The sequence below is a fragment of the Trematomus bernacchii genome, unplaced genomic scaffold, assembly GCF_902827165.1.
Source record: "Trematomus bernacchii unplaced genomic scaffold, fTreBer1.1, whole genome shotgun sequence".
Taxonomy (NCBI): Eukaryota; Metazoa; Chordata; class Actinopteri; order Perciformes; family Nototheniidae; genus Trematomus; species Trematomus bernacchii.
In genome coordinates this window covers 14,113,559-14,131,095 of record NW_022987739.1, presented here as the reverse complement: position 1 = coordinate 14,131,095, position 17,537 = coordinate 14,113,559, and the positions used below count along the sequence as shown (strand labels likewise).

The 17,537-nt window shown below is 42.1% G+C and overlaps 1 protein-coding gene across 1 annotated transcript; it reads left to right on the top strand.

Annotated features, from left to right (window-relative positions):
• The first annotated feature begins 4,538 nt into the window (after nt 1-4,538).
• Nucleotides 4,539-16,792, top strand: mknk2b (MAPK interacting serine/threonine kinase 2b). The gene is made up of 14 exons (XM_034146714.1): nt 4,539-4,642; nt 5,154-5,355; nt 5,805-5,892; nt 6,118-6,219; nt 6,345-6,442; nt 8,717-8,796; nt 8,960-9,033; nt 9,208-9,312; nt 9,540-9,595; nt 9,726-9,821; nt 13,140-13,334; nt 13,427-13,591; nt 13,693-13,733; nt 13,840-16,792. The coding sequence occupies exons 2-14, from the start codon at nt 5,305-5,307 to the stop codon at nt 14,102-14,104; spliced, it is 1,416 nt and encodes a 471-aa protein (XP_034002605.1). The 5' UTR covers nt 4,539-4,642; nt 5,154-5,304; the 3' UTR covers nt 14,105-16,792.
• The last annotated feature ends 745 nt before the right edge of the window (nt 16,793-17,537 follow it).

Here is a 17,537-nt window from a genome sequence, read left to right as displayed (position 1 = left end):
AGAACAACCTTGTTGGTTTGGTTTAGAAGTTGACAGTCATAATGGATGGATTATGTGAACAATGAGGATCAATTATTCACAAAGGAAACACCTCACAAATAACACAATAACAAGATACACTGGAAGAAGCCATACAACTATGACATCTTTAGACATAAAGAAGTAAAGCAAAATGAAATGGAGCAAAGAAGAAGAGGTATGCCATAGAAGTAGTGGAATAAAAACCAGTAGGCCTACCTCAAAATTGCAGCACTTCAGTAAATGTACTTTGTTACATTCCATCCCGTAGGATATATTATTTCTACAGTAATTGCCATTCTTAATTCCCACTTTATTATGAATAACACATCTGAATAAACGTAATGTAACTTTCTGCCCCAATACCATAAAGCACTGTGATGACCTGGTTTCCTGCTGAAACCTGATCCTCTTACAGGATTGTCCCTCTAAGTGGAGTCACTTCCTCAACTCTCCACTGTACTCGAAGTTGGTGTTACGTGTGTACCCGCCTTTTGCTCTTCGATCCCTCTGCTGTGTTTTTCTCTTCTGGAATGTACCAGACTGCCCCTGAAGGGGTTGCAAGATGAAGGAAAGTACTGGAAAGAGGCCAAGAAAAGGGGGAAGGAGCTCAGTCCGCAGCCAATCAGACTGGAGCGTGTCCAGCTCTGTCAGTGTGTAAACAGCAGTTTTGATGAAACAGTGTGATTATTTGCACAGAGTAAAGGGTTTGGGAGATAATGTGACTCGGCAAATGTTCAAGCACACACCCTAACGGTTTTGTGTCTTGTGAGTTGTTCACCACGTGTAAAGCTGTAGCTAGTTTAGGAAGGAAAGTGATCATAACATTTAGGGGATTTTTCACGCTGAAGAGGATGCAGTTTAACAGGCCAAACAATAAATTAAGAAAACTGAAAATAAACCCTGAAAGAAATAGTTGGTTGCATCCCTGATTGTCACAATGATCCCATAAAGACACACTAAAATGTCACATGTTTACATAACAAACTAAAACATTTCCATGTCTATGTCATCTTACACCACTGGTTTTTAAAAAGAGCGAACGCGTGATGATCTATAACATGTACCCACTTAAACTTTATTAGACATTCATAAATTAAAAATAGTGACAACCACTGCAGCCCAGCCCCAAAAGAATATTGAAATAACATTTCAGCTGTGTGCTGACAAGTTGCAGACTGTATTTGTTGATGTATTATCCAATCTGCATGGAGATTCTAAGAATTTAAAACATGACTGTTTTCAAAATGCTTTGTTATGTTACGTAACAAGAGCACATTCTGATTTTTTTTTTTAAAGAAGGTGTTCCCGGGAACCAAGTCGAAACAAAACAAATGTTGTTGCCAAATGCTTGGTAACTCTTTCTGTGTTTAAGGAGTTTGGCTAAATATTGGATTCATATCAGTGCTCCAGTATGGCTTCTTTCCAACGTAATACATAGAAGGTATAGATTTTCCCAACCAGATGTTTGGCTTTCCAAACTGCAGGGTACTTGTTTCTAGGAAGTTTGCTCTGGGAGTTTTCTTGGAAAGGGTATGACCAGCACCTCCCACTAGAGAAAAGTATGCAACTTATTGCAACCGTGTACTGTAAGACATGGCTGTTTGCTTCTAGCACATTATGTCGTGTTCGCCCGTTTTATTTGGCGTGCCAGGCAGGTGCTAATAATGAATAGAGTTAAGATCAACAACATTCTACGTCACGTGCACAGACACATGTATGTAGCATGTAGTACTTTTTGTAATAGATACAGGATTGTTCTTGCAAATAATCCTGCTGGCTCAAACTAATGTTCATTTCAACATGTCAACCAAAATGACTTCTATCCACTAACAAAGCTGTATCAGTGTAGGTTTTTACTATGACATGGTCATATATGTAAGGTTGGACTTTGTACAGAGGATCCTCAGCATTTAGGGGTCTTATTAGTACCTTTCATTATATTTTTTAATTCTTACTAAGTAGCTTTAAGGTTTCCGACAGTGTCATACATACATTATGCATGGTGTGGGGACACTCAGTAGATTTGAGAACATAGTTTTGTAAAATTGGAAATGATGCAGATGTACACGTACTTGCAGAAATACCTGCAGCTTCAACTCTATACAGTATCAAGACTAACCTCTGTACAAGGACAACAACAGAAACACACCCCTGTAGAATTTCAAACTGGAATAACCTCTGCGTGAAAACAGAGCCCCCCTCCTCCTGAGTATCTCCTGAGGAGGGCCATTCATGTCAGAAATGAGCTTGTTGCCCCCAGAAGATATTTATGATGGCCCATCCCACTTCCTTATGACCTTAGTGACACAGGCCCGCCCCCTCTTACTTCAACGTGTGATCTTGTTTTCCTGCTAAACCTGCGGCTACACCATGTGCTCCTGGCTAAGGATAGTCAGCCAACATCTTGCGTAATGTTTGCTGCCATTGAGTTTATGTGTGAGGGATAGAAGGTGAAAGGAGGAGAAGAGGCAGAAAGCCTCCGGTCACAAGACAGCCGGGTCCTGAAAAACACGTACATGGTTTTCCTTTGAACACCTTTGATAAACAATAAATGAATATGTCTGTGGACAAGGGATTAAATGCATATGAAAGAGGACTTACTGTACAGTCTGATAACAAAGCAATTGGTACAATAAAGCACTAAAATGTATTGGCACATACTGTAATTCAACATGTGGTCTGTTTTTATTATCAGTATCTAAACTTAATTGAGGGGATTCATGTCAAAGAATAATATAAAATGAGATAACAAAGGAGTTTATAATCCCTCTCCTGTGCCTCTGTCTAAAAAACATTTATTTTCATCTCTGGAAATACTGTATGCTTGTCATGTATGTGGCAATACTGCTTTGGCATCTCACATTAAGCAGATGGGTTTTTTCATCAGAGTTCTTGGATTTCTTTCATTATCACAACTGTGATACAGCGTCTGCACCCTCTTCAAAACAGTCTGCTCATCAGGCTACAACACGTGCCATCTATGCAGTATCACAAGTAACAAAATGTGTCGAGGGCTGCAACTGGCCACTGTGCCCACCTCCTTCGTCAATAACCAATGCTAAAATATTTTCATTACATTACATTTCAAAATTAAGAAAATGAAAGTATCAAAACTGTTTAATTTCCCAAAGCAAATACCCTTAAAATCTATTAATTGTGGGATTTATATCCAAATATTGGAGATATTTTGTAAATGTATCCAGTTGTGGAAAGTAACCAAGTGCATTTACTCAAATGCTTTGCACAGTTTGTAAATGTCCTCTCTGTGGAACTAATAAAGGAATTCTTATTCTGAGGTACATTCCAACCTGACATTAAACAACAAATACAAATGTGGCTTTACTTTATCAAAAATGCATACACAGACAGTCATCTGCAATAACTTGCCAGTATTACAATACAACAACTGACAGGAGTCACTGATTCTGCCTGCATTATGAGTATTTGAACACCTGACTCTTTCTCTCGATTGCATGAGGGTATGTTTGTTAATGTGATACTGAAAGGCCACAGTAGCTGATGTCATGCCACGGCCCCAGTCTGAGTGACTCAGACGGGGATTTCTTTGAACACCCATCTGGTCATGGCCATTCACCACTGGGTGTGAGAATAATGTTTAGGGTGCTATAAATGTTTGTTTTTTAAACGTTACATTTCTGAGACACACAACAAGTCAGACATGTTCAACAATTTTATTTTGCTGCTTTTTTAAATATGTTTGTTCTTAACTGTATTTGCTTTAAATGTGGGTTTAAAGTAGACCAAGTAGCTCAAATAATGTCTATTTTATTTTCCATAATATCTTCATGCACATTTAACGAAATGCATTTCAACTGGGTTTATCCTCTCAAAAATGCAAAATAATGTTTATGTTGTGGTCTGTTTGTGTTTATATCATTAACACAAACAGCACAACGCTGACTAAGTGTTCTTGTGTGTGCTTGATCCTATTTTTAATGGGCCTTGATGTCAATAATGTAAACTGGTGTACATGTTGCAACAGTGGCGTCCCTCTCCACCTCCATTTAGATCTCTTTCTGCAGATCAGCCGTAGGGTCTCAGTCATGACGGTCAGTGTTGATGGGCACGCCACGTACGGCACGAACTCGCCGTTTAGCTCCTCCATACCATGCTCCATACATGCCATGGTGGGCCTCTAGAACGAAAAACAGCTCACTGGCTGGGTTCCATTTCGTGTGTCACAACTTTGGTACTTACCATTTTCCTGAAATGTGTTCCGATGTTCACCTAGGTCAACATTGAACTATCTATGTGACAAACTTGATTGAATAATGTATTTTTTACGTATTTTGCACCACGCTGAGCAGCTATTCTTAGCTTGAGACGAGGTGAAGGTGTTACAGCCATACCAAATGGTATCAAGCCACCATATCCGTTTCTAGAAGATACGTGATGCATCCCGTCTGTTGGTGCAGTCCTGAGGAGGGAGGAGACAAGGAGGAGTCAGCGGGGAGGTTATAAAAGCACCTACGCAGTAACTCCTTCACCACCTTCCAAGCACTCACTATCCGGCGATATCTCCCTTGACCGTCCTCTGCGGCTATTGAAGCAGTAGGTCAGACAACGACGCTAACACTGGAGCTGTAAATTCAACTACGGGGTGAGTAAACAAAGTAGCTCATGATAGCATTTACTTATCTGAGATTTTTGTTTTTTAAATTCGACCGTTTTCAACGTTAGGCCATTAACTGTCGCTAACCGTTGTTGTCTGAAGTTAAATGTACATCTGTCCGTTAGTGTTAATTTTAGCTGAACGTCACCGCTGCAGCAACCTCTACCGTTAACTGAAAACAGGGGTGCTTTCCGACATATTTGTTCATCTTACCAAAACGTAGATATTGTAATGACGTATGTCTTAAATTGGCTTTTTAAACGGCTGTAACCAACCTTACAGCTAACGTTAAGTGGGTGGCGCTGCAGTTGGCTATCACTGTTGTTGTTGCACTGTTTGTATTACCCCTTGAACACGTGAAGGATATTAGCTAACGTCGGTATACAAAAGTCGGATTCATATTCTTCTAAAGTTGGTGAAACGTTGCTTATTCTAGCTATAAGTAAGCGACTTGTTGTTGTAATATGGGTTGTAACGCGGTGTTTTGTATTGTCCACAGGGCTCCCGTTCAAAGCGCCGCATCAAGCTGACCAGCTAGCGCAGTGAAATCACTTGCGACTCTCTCTGAAACGATATTTCTGTTTCGGAGAAGTGCAAATTGATATCCCAAAAACCACTGCCGCCACCAAAAATCCAAAATCGAAGCAAAAATGGTTCAAAATAAGATCACCGAAATCACTGGGTTCCATCGCTCTTTCAAGGTGAGTTTGAGGTTTGTTCAGGGGGAAATGCAGATCTACTATCATCATGCTTTTTGGGAAGACTCTATAATCAGAGAGCAGATTTGTCAGCTTGTATGAGAGGACCTCACATCGCTATATATAAACACATCTGTTGCCTACCCACTAATGTCTGTCTATGTGGCCTGGTGCACGTGTAGGTTAAAGAACTGTCAGGATATGTGTCCCTTTTGCATAATTAGCAAGATTGTTATTTGGTTATTTTGGACACATTTTAGCTGACTTGAGGTTGGAAATCAAATGTTCTTGCTTGCAAGTGTCCACCAATCGGCTGTTTTCCTGTTTTGAATCTACATTATGGTTTTACATGAGATAACAAAGCCTCTTATCACTAACATTTGATCCTCTCAGCTAAATAGCTCCTTGATAAGATTGCATACCTTGACAAGCACATGTTTATTCTTCTCTAGGGCCAAAATCCCTTTGAATCTGACGACTGCACTAAAAATGGATCCCTTATTGATTCGTCCTTTAATTTTGATTCCTCCCCAAGACATGGTGAGTATTCAGTGCTTTAGAGCTGTCATTTTTCAGAGTTCTAACAATGTAATCCTTATTTATTTAGTTGCACCTAGTTCGTACATTAAGCCTGGATTCGCCAATTAAACGTTCTCACTTTGAACAATAGCACTCTTGATTTATTCTTCCTATGTGCTTTCTTGGAATTTGTTTAGGTTGTTTCTTCCCTAGCAAATTATAATTTAGGCACTCTTATTTTGACAGACATAACTTCCAGCCATCCTATCGACATCCCCGATGCCAAGAAGAGAAACAAGAAGAAAAAGCGTTGCCGGGCAACTGACAGTTTCTCAGGGAGATTCGAAGGTAAAAGCCTTTTTTGTCCAGAATTATAATTTAATAGAAAAACTCTGCATTAAACATTGATTTGTGCATATTTTTTAGTTTATAAAATGTAGTGTTTTCTTGACATGTAAAACTTTGTGCCACAGATGTCTACAGACTGCATGAAGAGTTACTAGGAGAGGGTGCTTATGCCAGAGTGCAAACATGCTTCAACCTCATCACCAACAAGGAGTATGCCGTCAAGGTAAGAAGGCAACAATTCTTACACACTTAATGGATGACTATGCATCGCCTTGAATTTCTGCAAGTCAGTGCTCCTGTATCACAAGTCTGTGAATGTCGTAGTTGCCACATAACACATGCCTGTTATCTGTGTGAGGCCCCACGTTTAGTAATCAATATAAAGAAGTTACATTTCTAGGGCGGCACTAGTTTACTACTTTATGAACTTTAGAGATGTGGGTTAAGGAATGAAATGCCTTGGCACATGAACAAGTCCTGAGCCTTTTCATGCTTTTGAAGAGCTATATGTAAGGAAACTGGAAAAAACATTGTGTACGGGTTCCTCCTTTTCACTGGGCATTCTTTAGAAATCTTGTTAAGGGAAGTTTTGATCCTGGGGCGAGTTTTTTATTTTCAGCTCTATAGTGGATGTCTGCAGGCTCTTGTCTGTGTTGTGCTACTGCTGCACTTTTTTTTTTCTTCCTCCGAGTGTGCAACACTAGCTGCTGTTAGACACATCCCCTCACTGTTTTTACAGACGGCCAGCCTATCACAGAGCTCGTAGGAATACACCCACCCCTTTTCTTTTCTCTTATTGCCTACAGAGGATGCTCGTTGGAGGACACAGTGTACTCGTAACAGTGCCAAAACTCACATAGAGGAAGGAGGGGTGAGGGTTGTGACCCATGGTGTTTACACTGCTTTGTTCTCCTTTTTACTCGCTACAGTCTTACTTTTTTCTTTTCTTCGAAATTGGGTGTGGACTTGTGGATACATGTCTTGACTTCCCTTTTTTTGTGCCTTTTATGTGTAATGCACATTTCCTCAATTTGGGAACAAAACATTGTGAAAGATGTTTCTTTGCTAAACTCTTTAAAAGTGACCCTAAGGCTTGTTTCTCTTTTTGTACATTCTTGAATCTTAACCCACTAACTCCATTAGGACATTTGATGACATCACCTAGCTATTTTTTAAAACTTTTAATTCTTATTTGCACTTTAATTTTGTATAAAGGTGTTGTTGATAAGTCCCCATGGAGCAAGTGTCCATATCATACCAGTTAATATTTCAGAGGATTTGGGGCACAACTTATGTCATGTGACCATGTGCCGCGTTACCCTTGTTTACGCTGGTTTGGTAGATCCCTTGGGACTTTGCAGTTGTGGGGGAGGAGGCACAAGGGTTGGAGGTCATTTAGTCGGAGGGGGCTCCTGCCAGATGTCCTGTCTCACCCCAGTCTGGAGGGGGAGGGGAGAATTGCATGTTTGGGCTGCTTGTGTTGCAATTGCAACAAAAGCTACTGAGCACCAAGGGCTAACTTGCAACTCTACTTAGTAGGGCCTTGTTTTGTCAATAATTGTTGTCATTCTGATCCGTTATATGGGTAAACAACCATAAATCTCTAATACCCGTACGCCTTATCACGATGATAATGCATTTGTCAGCCATGTTTTGCATTTGTTTTATCTGCAACTCATTATCAGGGTGCAAGGCTTGTGTGTAGTGGTCAGGAGAAAGAGGGTTGATGGGGGTTGTTTGTGCTGCTGACTCAGATGGGAACAGTACAGAGGCTTTGGACCGCTCACAGGCCCCTTGTCTGTCTATTAATCCTAGACACACACACTGTAACTCTGGCCCCACTGGGCTTCAATAGCAGCTGTAATCCAGCCACCAGGAAGAGAAACATGCACAGCCTCCCAAGCAGACAATAACCAACCTGGGCTGGAAAATTCAGGCCTTTTGCTTGTTGTCAGCAGTCTGTCTTTCTGTCTCTCTTGGCATGACATCGCTCGGCTGGCGGTGGCCCCTCGGTGGATTAGTTCCAGGCAGCACAAAGCTATATTAAGCAAAGAATTGTTGTTTATCATAAACAGGTTTGGAATAACCCATGGGGTGTTTCAAAGAACGCAATCAGCTCCTTAAGAGTGCTTCAGATTTAAATATGGGTCACACATGAAATGCTAAATATAGACATGCCGTGACTTGTTGAATTCTCATTCAGAGGTCTCTGCTTCTGCAGGCAGCATGAAAAGTAGGTTAAACTATCTTTACAACGGTGTCACAGGTTGGGAGAGGGGGAGGAAAACTGGAAAATTCTGGTCTGGGAGAAAAATGTGTTCTAGCTCTCTGTATATGGTATACATAATCTGTGCTATACATTCATTTTATAGCACTGGTTTGTGTCAGCCACTGTTTATTTGTATTATGAGTCATTAGATACTAGAATACACTAGAATAGTCTTTTATCATTCTCCTGTGGAAAACATAGACGTTGAATTATCATTTTCTACTTCAGATCATTGAGAAGAGACCGGGTCACAGCCGCAGCCGCGTCTTTCGAGAGGTTGAGATGCTCTATCAGTGCCAGGGACACAGGTAATGGCATGAGCAGCTGATGTACCAAAGACTGACTGACCATTTCATTCTGTTGGAGCCCCTCGGTGCTCTTACTCTATAGTGCAGAAATCACTTTAAATGTTTGCAAGAATAGATGCCTCTTTTACAACTGGCTCATGGTGATCCTTTTTTTTTTTTTTAGTAACATCCTGGAGCTGGTAGAGTTCTTTGAAGAGGAAGATAAATTCTACCTGGTGTTTGAAAAGCTAAGAGGAGGTAAGTGAATTCAAACCGTTTCAGGATGCCTGCATCAGAACGTTATTTATTTTTTGAACATTCCTGTAATGCATGTGCTTCACTGTAGCCAGTTGTTTATCAGTGTTTGGAAGAACTTTTATAATATTTTTTTGTAAATGGAGCTGCTGTACTCAACCTTTTGCTCTTTAATAGGCTCCATCTTGGCACACATTCACAAACGACGATACTTCAGCGAACAGGAAGCCAGTGTTGTCGTGCAGGAAATCGCCAGTGCTCTGGATTTCCTGCATAACAAAGGTGAGACCACTCGTACAAAATAGAATTGTATAACTCATGATCACCAAAAAAGCCCAACTGTGAACATTTGTTTAGAACTGGAGAAACTGAACAGATTTGCCCTAACCTCTTTCAAACTGGCACTGGGAAAAAAAATAGAATAGGGTGCTTTCTGCATTACGTTATTCTAACATGGTGGCCTGATATTAAGAATATTACTGATTGCTTCCCTGTTCATTTTTTTCTAGGAATGGCGCATAGAGACCTCAAACCTGAAAACATCCTCTGTAAGAGTGCAGACAAGGTGAGTTTACCACATGCGTTCCAGCCCAATTAGTTGAAAGGACAACACCTTGATATAAACTGTCATAATGTGCTCTGCTTATCAAAATGTGATTCATGTTAAGGATTCTAAATCGGTCTCTCTTTGTCAGATTTCCCCAGTCAAGATCTGTGACTTTGACCTGGGCAGTGGCATCAAGCTGAACAGCGACAGCTCACCCATCTCCACCCCTGAGCTCCTCACTCCTGTAAGTCCTCCTTCATATTGTTCTCCTGTTGTTTGCCAAACAGTTTGGACTGCATTTATTCAATGGGAATAGGAGAGTACCATTGACAGGAAATGCAGGCCAGCAATGTATTGGTAAAGCTTTGTTGCATGGTCTTGGTAACATTTCCCTATAGTGGTGTGTGTGTGTGTGTGACCTTGTTGTGGACAGGCAGGGTGTTTTCAGGCTGTAAAACAATGCCTTTATCAAGTCAAATTGGCTGACTTTCTATTGGGCAATCCTCAGTGGAGTTAGCTGCAGGGCAGCTCACTGATAGGAGAGATAAAGTGTTGTGTTTTGAGGTTAAGGCAGTTCAGCTTTGGGCAGTTTCTGTGCAATGACAGGGATTGTTTCCTGTATCTCACAATCGGGCAGCGTTTACCCCCTGGACTATCAGTAATACTTGGATAGATAGCCCTCAATTTAATGTCAACGGCCTGTTGCTTATCATTCTCAAATATTGAGGCCTGTGTTTGGGAGTTATGATTGTTCAACTCTTCTGCTGTTGTCCCAACACTAAGAAAGTCCTCTGAACACTGCCCAGAAAATCCCTTGCAACCTCAAAAGGGGGGGAACAGTAAAGTTAAACTGGCAAGATTTCTCCTCGTCAACACGTACTGTCTGCTCGCTGTCTGCGGGGCTGGGTAGATGGACCAGAGCAGGTGAAGGATGGCAGTTTAGCCTGCAGGAATGTGGTGGTGGGTGGGGGGTTTCTTCAATGGTAACTTCATCTTCCTTTAGCAGAACTAATGGATGGAGCCTAACCCTCAGCTATTTGAAGTGCGGAGATAGATTTGTAGTTTCTCGAGTTTAGTTTACATGGACTTCGATGTTTGGCCTGAATGATAAAGTATGCGTTTGGTGCAGTAGGGGGCATCCTTTTATTAACTAAAGCTTGCTTCTTTACCATTTTTATACCTAGTATTGTTGTACATAACTAGACGTTATCTCACGGGAAAAAAAAGCTCCTGCCTCAGAGAACACATTGTGATAGCCTTGAAGGATGTCCTGTGGTATGAAGTTACAGAGAAACCATAACACACCACTTTATGCTCATGCTCCTTTTCTCTCTGTGGTAGGAAAGAGAAAAACATCCACCCTCCTCTCTCTCTGCTTAGTCTCCGCCCAGCGGCCCCAACCACGCTTGTGCTTGTCTGCGCTTTCTTTATGTTCATTATACAAAGGGTGTGCATGAGGCTTGTTCTAGAAATGTTAGTCTTTCCCCTATACCTAGCAACTGGGATGTGATTGGCTGGCCCAGGGGGTGGGGGAAGGCAACTGGGAGGGACAACTACCCAGTCTGCTCATGCGCTCTGACTTGTTTTCTTTGCCCTGATCACAGGAACGATGTTATCTGATTTTCATCTCACTATTGGCACTCACCCCCAGCCCGCCCCATACCCACATTCCAACCGATGCTGTTGCACAAATTAACACACATTTGCCATCTTGATGAAACCAAATGTGTTTAATCACCTCTATCTCGGGGCTATTTTAGGAAGTCAACTGTGGGAGTGTGCTCTCTAGTACAATAGACGCATAGAAGCGCAAAAGGTCCTTTCTAGGAGAAAGCTGTGCTGTCTGCTTGGCATAAAATTGGACTGTTCAAATGTCACTCATGTATACCTGCTGTGAGATGTGGAACTGAAAATTGAGGACGCTAAACAGAAGCAGCTTAGACTGCATCTGTTGTTTGCAGGTGCAGCTGCATGGTGACAGAACACGTCTCCTTCCTGTAAGCCTCTTCAGATAATCACGTAGTTTACAAACAGCAGAGGTGTGTCATCAGCGGTGTCAGTATGGCCTGACTAGTCACATGGTTTCAGGAAAGCCCCAGGTTGCAATACCAACTAATTATGTGGTGACTGCAGCCGATTAGCAAGTATAGCTTCAGCTTACAGTAAAGTTTGAGGAGGATGTGACTGACGCAAGTTCACCAGGTGTTTGCAGCAGCAGTACAGGAAGAACAAATGTTATTTCCCTGCTCCCTATCAACTCTTTTTGCCACTGGCAGTACTAGATTTTCTATCTTTACTCTGACTTGTAGTATATTTAGTGGCTTTGAAACAAAATTAGCCTTGATGGCTGTTTTCTTTTTATTTAAAGTTGAGTTTTGGGGCACCTTGGTAGGCAAAGTAACCTTTTGTGTCTGTTATTGCTGTGGCAGCTGCGTTTGGCCTGAATCCTGGGGGCTTGTCTGTGGAGGCAGGCGCCCCAGACATGATGTTGTTGGTGTTAACGTGGGGGTTGGGATATACTCTCCCGACAGAAGCAGCTTTGTCTGAGACGAGATTCCTGTGCAGCAGATTTCATTACATAAGGGTGCAGCAGGGTGGAGGAGGAGTTAGGAGACAGCTGGGATATGGTACCAGGACACAATGGTGGCCTGCTCAATGTAAACATGCTCGACCACAGATGGAAAGAAAGATGTAGGCCACCGTGCTTTGAGAGGAAGCAGGCCATGATCTGCCTTGGTCCGGATTCTGCTATCATTTACGTTTGTAGCTCAGCAGGCAAAGGATGGATTACAAGTATTTTCAAAGCAGGTTCTTAGAATTTACCACGAGTTGTCTATATTTAGGACATCTCTCAAAATATCCAAAGCTCCATCCTTTTTTAAATTGTAACATCGTTAATCAATCTAAAAGTTCCTGTTAAGGTTCAGTGACTGTGGGGCCAATGAAATATTTCTCCTGCTGATCTAGCGACTTGCTGTTCTGTTCCTACAGAATTAAAACGGCATTTGGTTTTTATTTCAAAGTTGCGTAACTGACTAGGGCTCAGCCCAGTCTCTGGCTCTGCAGGACAACCAATCCTCTTTTCCCCGCTCAGTGTTTGGCCTAATTTCCTTCTGAGCTACATAACAAGGTACCATCAGAGCCGAGCCAACCCTTGCCCTTGGCCCGTTCTGCCTGGCTTGTGTACAGCTGTACGGTCAAAGCAGTGAGTCACTGCTGCTGCCTACGCAGGCTGACCTGCTTAATTATAGTCCCACACTACCTCCTACACTTGGTGTGTAATTGTACGCAATGTTCCTACTTGGCTATCATTAAAACATCAATAAAGGCTGTATAGCCCATTTTAAATGAACCAATCACTGCACATAAGCATGTGACTGTCACATAGTCTATCCCCCCCACCACTGTGTAGGCCCTAAGCTTTAACACGAAGACACGAGGAATCAGCTGAACAGAGGAATGTGGGCAGCATCCATGAGAGGCTTCCGTTTCCCTCAACTCTGCTGAAGGTACTGCTTCCTCTCATCCCGGGGGCTAACCAACTTGTGATTTTGTTTTTCAGTGTGGCTCAGCAGAGTACATGGCACCCGAGGTGGTGGAGGCCTTCAGTGAGGAGGCCACTATTTATGACAAGCGCTGTGACCTGTGGAGCCTTGGAGTCATCCTTTACATCATGCTGAGCGGCTACCCCCCCTTTGTAGGCCGCTGTGGTGGAGGCTGCGGCTGGGAGTTAGGGGAGCCCTGCCACACCTGCCAGGTAAGAGTTTGACATTAGTGAAAACTAAACAATGCATCTCCTCCATCGAGGTCACAGCAACTGATGATGCATGTTTTTATGTCCATCTTTAGAACACTCTGTTTGAGAGTATCCAGGAAGGAAAATACGAGTTCCCAGAAAAAGACTGGGCTAACATCTCCTCAAGTGCCAAAGACCTCATATCCAAACTTCTGGTTCGGGACGCCAAAAGTCGCCTGAGTGCCAGCCAGGTGCTGCGACACCCCTGGGTGCAGAGGGTAAGTCTTAAATCATCACGCCTCTTTTGCAAGTCTTCGGCATACATTCTTAGTTTGGGTTTTGTCAATAACTTTTCTCTTTTCTTTTTTTTTTTACTCAGGGTGCATCTGACACTTTATCAACATCAATCCTGCATCCAAGGTGAGAAAACATTAGTTACAGCTACAGCACACTGTCTTCGTTATGGACACTTCAGCTTCAAATATTTGAACTTTGTATTTAATCTGTTTTTGATCTTGTCTCGTAGATCCAGCAATTCCAGGGATCTGACATTCTTTGCTGACAAAGCCATGGCTGTGAACCGGCAGCTAGCTGAACAGGACGACATGGAAGACCAGCAGCAGCAGGACGTCCCGTTTGTTATTACCACTACTGGCTCTTCTATTCGCCTCTCCCTTTCTTCCAACTCCAAGCTGGCCCGGCGCCGGCAGCAGCCCAGCCTGGGGCCCGTCTCTGCTGCAGAGCTCCGCCAGCTCCTGGCCCCTCTGGTTATTGTGGGAGACTGTGCCTGAACCTTCTCAACCCTGACCTCCGACCTCCTGTTAAGATTCAAGTCCAGATCCAGACTACCCTGGGACTCTCTCATCAATTCTGGCCCCCCTCCCTGACTCTTGCTGGCCTTGGTTCCTCTGCCATTTGGGCTTTCTTGCCTCGCTGTAAGGGAGACGCTGCTTGCAGCCCTTCCTCTAAATGCCTTCTGCCCTTCCGCAGCACTTTTGAAGCACATCAGCCCAGGGCCTGCAAACACACTCACTCACTCACTCTCACACACACACACAAGTCAATGTTTGGGGGGGGAGGGCCAGTTAATGATTTGGGAGAGAAGTCTTTTCTAAGTTTTTCTTCATAAAAATAAGTTCAGAAGAAAGCAAGAACACTTATCTTTGAAACTAAGCTCAGACACCAAAGGACAACCTGTTGTGCTGCTCCCACGTTACAACTGGATCCACTGTGAAATAATTTATCTGGAATGTTCTCTTTGCCTGTATGTATATGCATGAATGGCCCATCTGCAGATACGTACGAGCTTATGCAATATGCCAAGTAGGCTGTCCTGTATCAGAGGGATTTATAAGAGGTTGAAAGGGCTGTAAGCCAATGCTGTCCGTGCCTGGTGCGGTCCGTTCATATGGCTGGAGACTTGAAGGGTTTTTTTTTTTTCTCCATTTGAGATAAAGATAAAACATGCACTCATCGAGCTTGGTGGCCATGCACTTAATGCTCCCAGGGCAAAGAATGTTTGTCTGTTCGCAGCCAGGCACAACTTGCGCTTTCACCCATTCATACAGTTTATTCCATCTATGCCAAATGATCCGTGGCCACATCATTCATCCCTCATGGCTGATAGAGTTTGATCCAACCTATTTCACTTATATGATCCATGGCCACCCCAAAGTACACTTCTGACGTAGCTCTTAAGTATATCTGGTTTGTTGGTACAAGCTAATTATTTAAATTTGCTAAGCTAGTGAAACTGGGTCAGTGTTACTCTCATCATAAAGAATTGTCCCTTTACTGCAACCAGGAGTTTTTTTGTCTAAGAAATAGATTGAACTTTGAATATGTTGGCTGTAAAGGTCACAAGCACATTTTGGCCAATGTGGCGGTAGTGTCTTTTGTTTATTGAATACACACATTTGGACCCTTTTTTTTTTTTTTCTTCCCCAAGTTCACCATTGATTTGTTTTTGTCACATTCTCATTGCAAACTAAGAGGGAGATGTTGAAAAAGAAACATTAAAAAAGGAAACATTCCACAAAAAGAAAGTCTTCCGGGCATGTAGCTGTTTTAAGTTAACTTTATTTTGTCATGTTTGAAACTCCATGTCATTGTGCCACACTGATTTTCTTTCTTTTGTACGGCTGTTGATAAGCTTATTTTCTGTATAGTGAATTTCATGCAGGTTCAGTTCAGGTGAAACACCGGATGTTTTCCTTGTTTTTTTTGCGGGTTTTTTTTTTTAAATTCAGAGTACGTGGTGTACGAGTTCAGATGGGAAAGAGTTTAAGTTGATCTGGAGCGTTATTGCCCAGTGAAGGAACGCTTTTAAGTTTTATTTGTAAGAGTTGGCAATAATTTTTTTTTTTTTTGTCATTCAGATTAAGTTGAAGCTCATTCTGAAACTGATAGGTAATGGACTGGTTATGAGGTCTCACAACACTGTAACCATTTCACCAAAGAGGGTTCAACCTGATTGGACATGTGATCATCACCTAGTTGGAGCAGTGGGATTTTGATAGCCGCATCCCGTTACCAGCACTGCAGCGATGGTACTCTGGAAATGGCTCACTTGGTGTCATTATGCTGATAATGGGACACCGTAATAGTTCTAAAATACCTTTCTACAGATGCATCGTTCTGGGGTTTTATGTCTTATACTAAGACTTACTTGAATTTGTGTATGCAGCTGTTTCTCCATTTGGGAAACTACTTTGCTACAGGTAAATCTCTAAGCATTAGGCTGATGATCAAGGCAATCTTGGGGTTTCTAAAATACCTAAAACAGTTCAGTATTCTGCCTTTGTCTCCTTTTTGGGCATCAGACAAGTTGGACCCTACTTTTTTAGAGGGTTCAATACTCAAACGCACAGTTTCTGGCCATACTCTTAATATCCTGGATGGTATGATTAGAGTTTTCTTGGTCATGACCATTTCTACTTTTGTCAAATGGCAGTAGCTTTTTGGACTGCCTTTTATTGGGGGGGTGGGGCAAATAGGACAACATTGTATCCTTAAGCCTCGCAATTTTTATATTGTAAGTCATTTTGAAGTAAGGATGTGTTAAAATCCAGTCATTCCTTCAAATCGACAGTCCATCAATCTCCCCAAATTTGAATGTAGCCCGCAGGCAAAAGCATTTACAATCCAGCAACGTTGATCAAATGTTTTATAAAGAGTTCTTCTCATGGACATGGTGTTGAAATATCCTATCTACGTGGATTCAGTCCTCAATCTTTTATTTTCTATTGAGTTGACATCTGTTTTTCAACACTGAATGCACAAAGACCGTCGTGTCCATGAAAAGATATTTGAAATAAATACATCCTTTCAAATACGAAACATATTTTTGAGTTAAAATAAGCACTTTACTGTACCATGTGAATGATTGCAGTTCACTCAAGGAACATTTATGACCGTTGCTACAGAATTTTGTATTGTTTTTCTAAAAAATAAAATTGCAATAAAATGCTTTAAACTACTCCCGTGTTTGTCTGATTACTGTGTTGTCTTTGTTTTTACTTAAAGGGCTGAAGTGAAAACAACTGCACTTTCTCTATCACTAGTTTCATATTTACAGTTGAGCAGTTTATCTTTTGGTCAAGGTTGAGGCTGTTTCCTCTGACTGTAAATAATCTAATCAGCAGCACTCTCGGATATCTGAGCCCACGGTCACATGTGTCCTTGGCTGTTAAATGTTGGTTGGTAAATATGAGCTCAGTTGTCTCCTCACACTGGAATGAGGGAGGGGAGGGGGGTTTAGTCCTGCTGAGAGTGGGTAATGTGCCTGATCTGACCAGACTGATGCAACCTGCTGCAAGAGCTGCAGCTCCCATGTGCCACCCATAGACTGTGTGTATATATATAAAGGTGCCACCTCATGATCCGCCTGGAAATACAAAATGACTTCTGAAATAGCTAAATGCCAGTGTGTCGTTTCAGGATTTGTCTTCCTGTTTATATCAACTTGAATAATGTCTATGAAGAGACAGTAGCCTACTGGTATTACTTAAAGGGGACCTATCATGCAAAATGCACTTTGTGATGTCTTTTATACATACATCTGTGTCCCCGGTGCGTCGGGGAACTCACGCAGCGTCAGAAAATAAAACCCTCTCTCTTTTCCTCCGTACCCAAATCTTTTAAAAACGGGTGTACAACTACATCCATGGTGTACAAGGGTTAGGGTCAGATTCCATCCGAACTGACGTCAAATCGGCAGCGGAC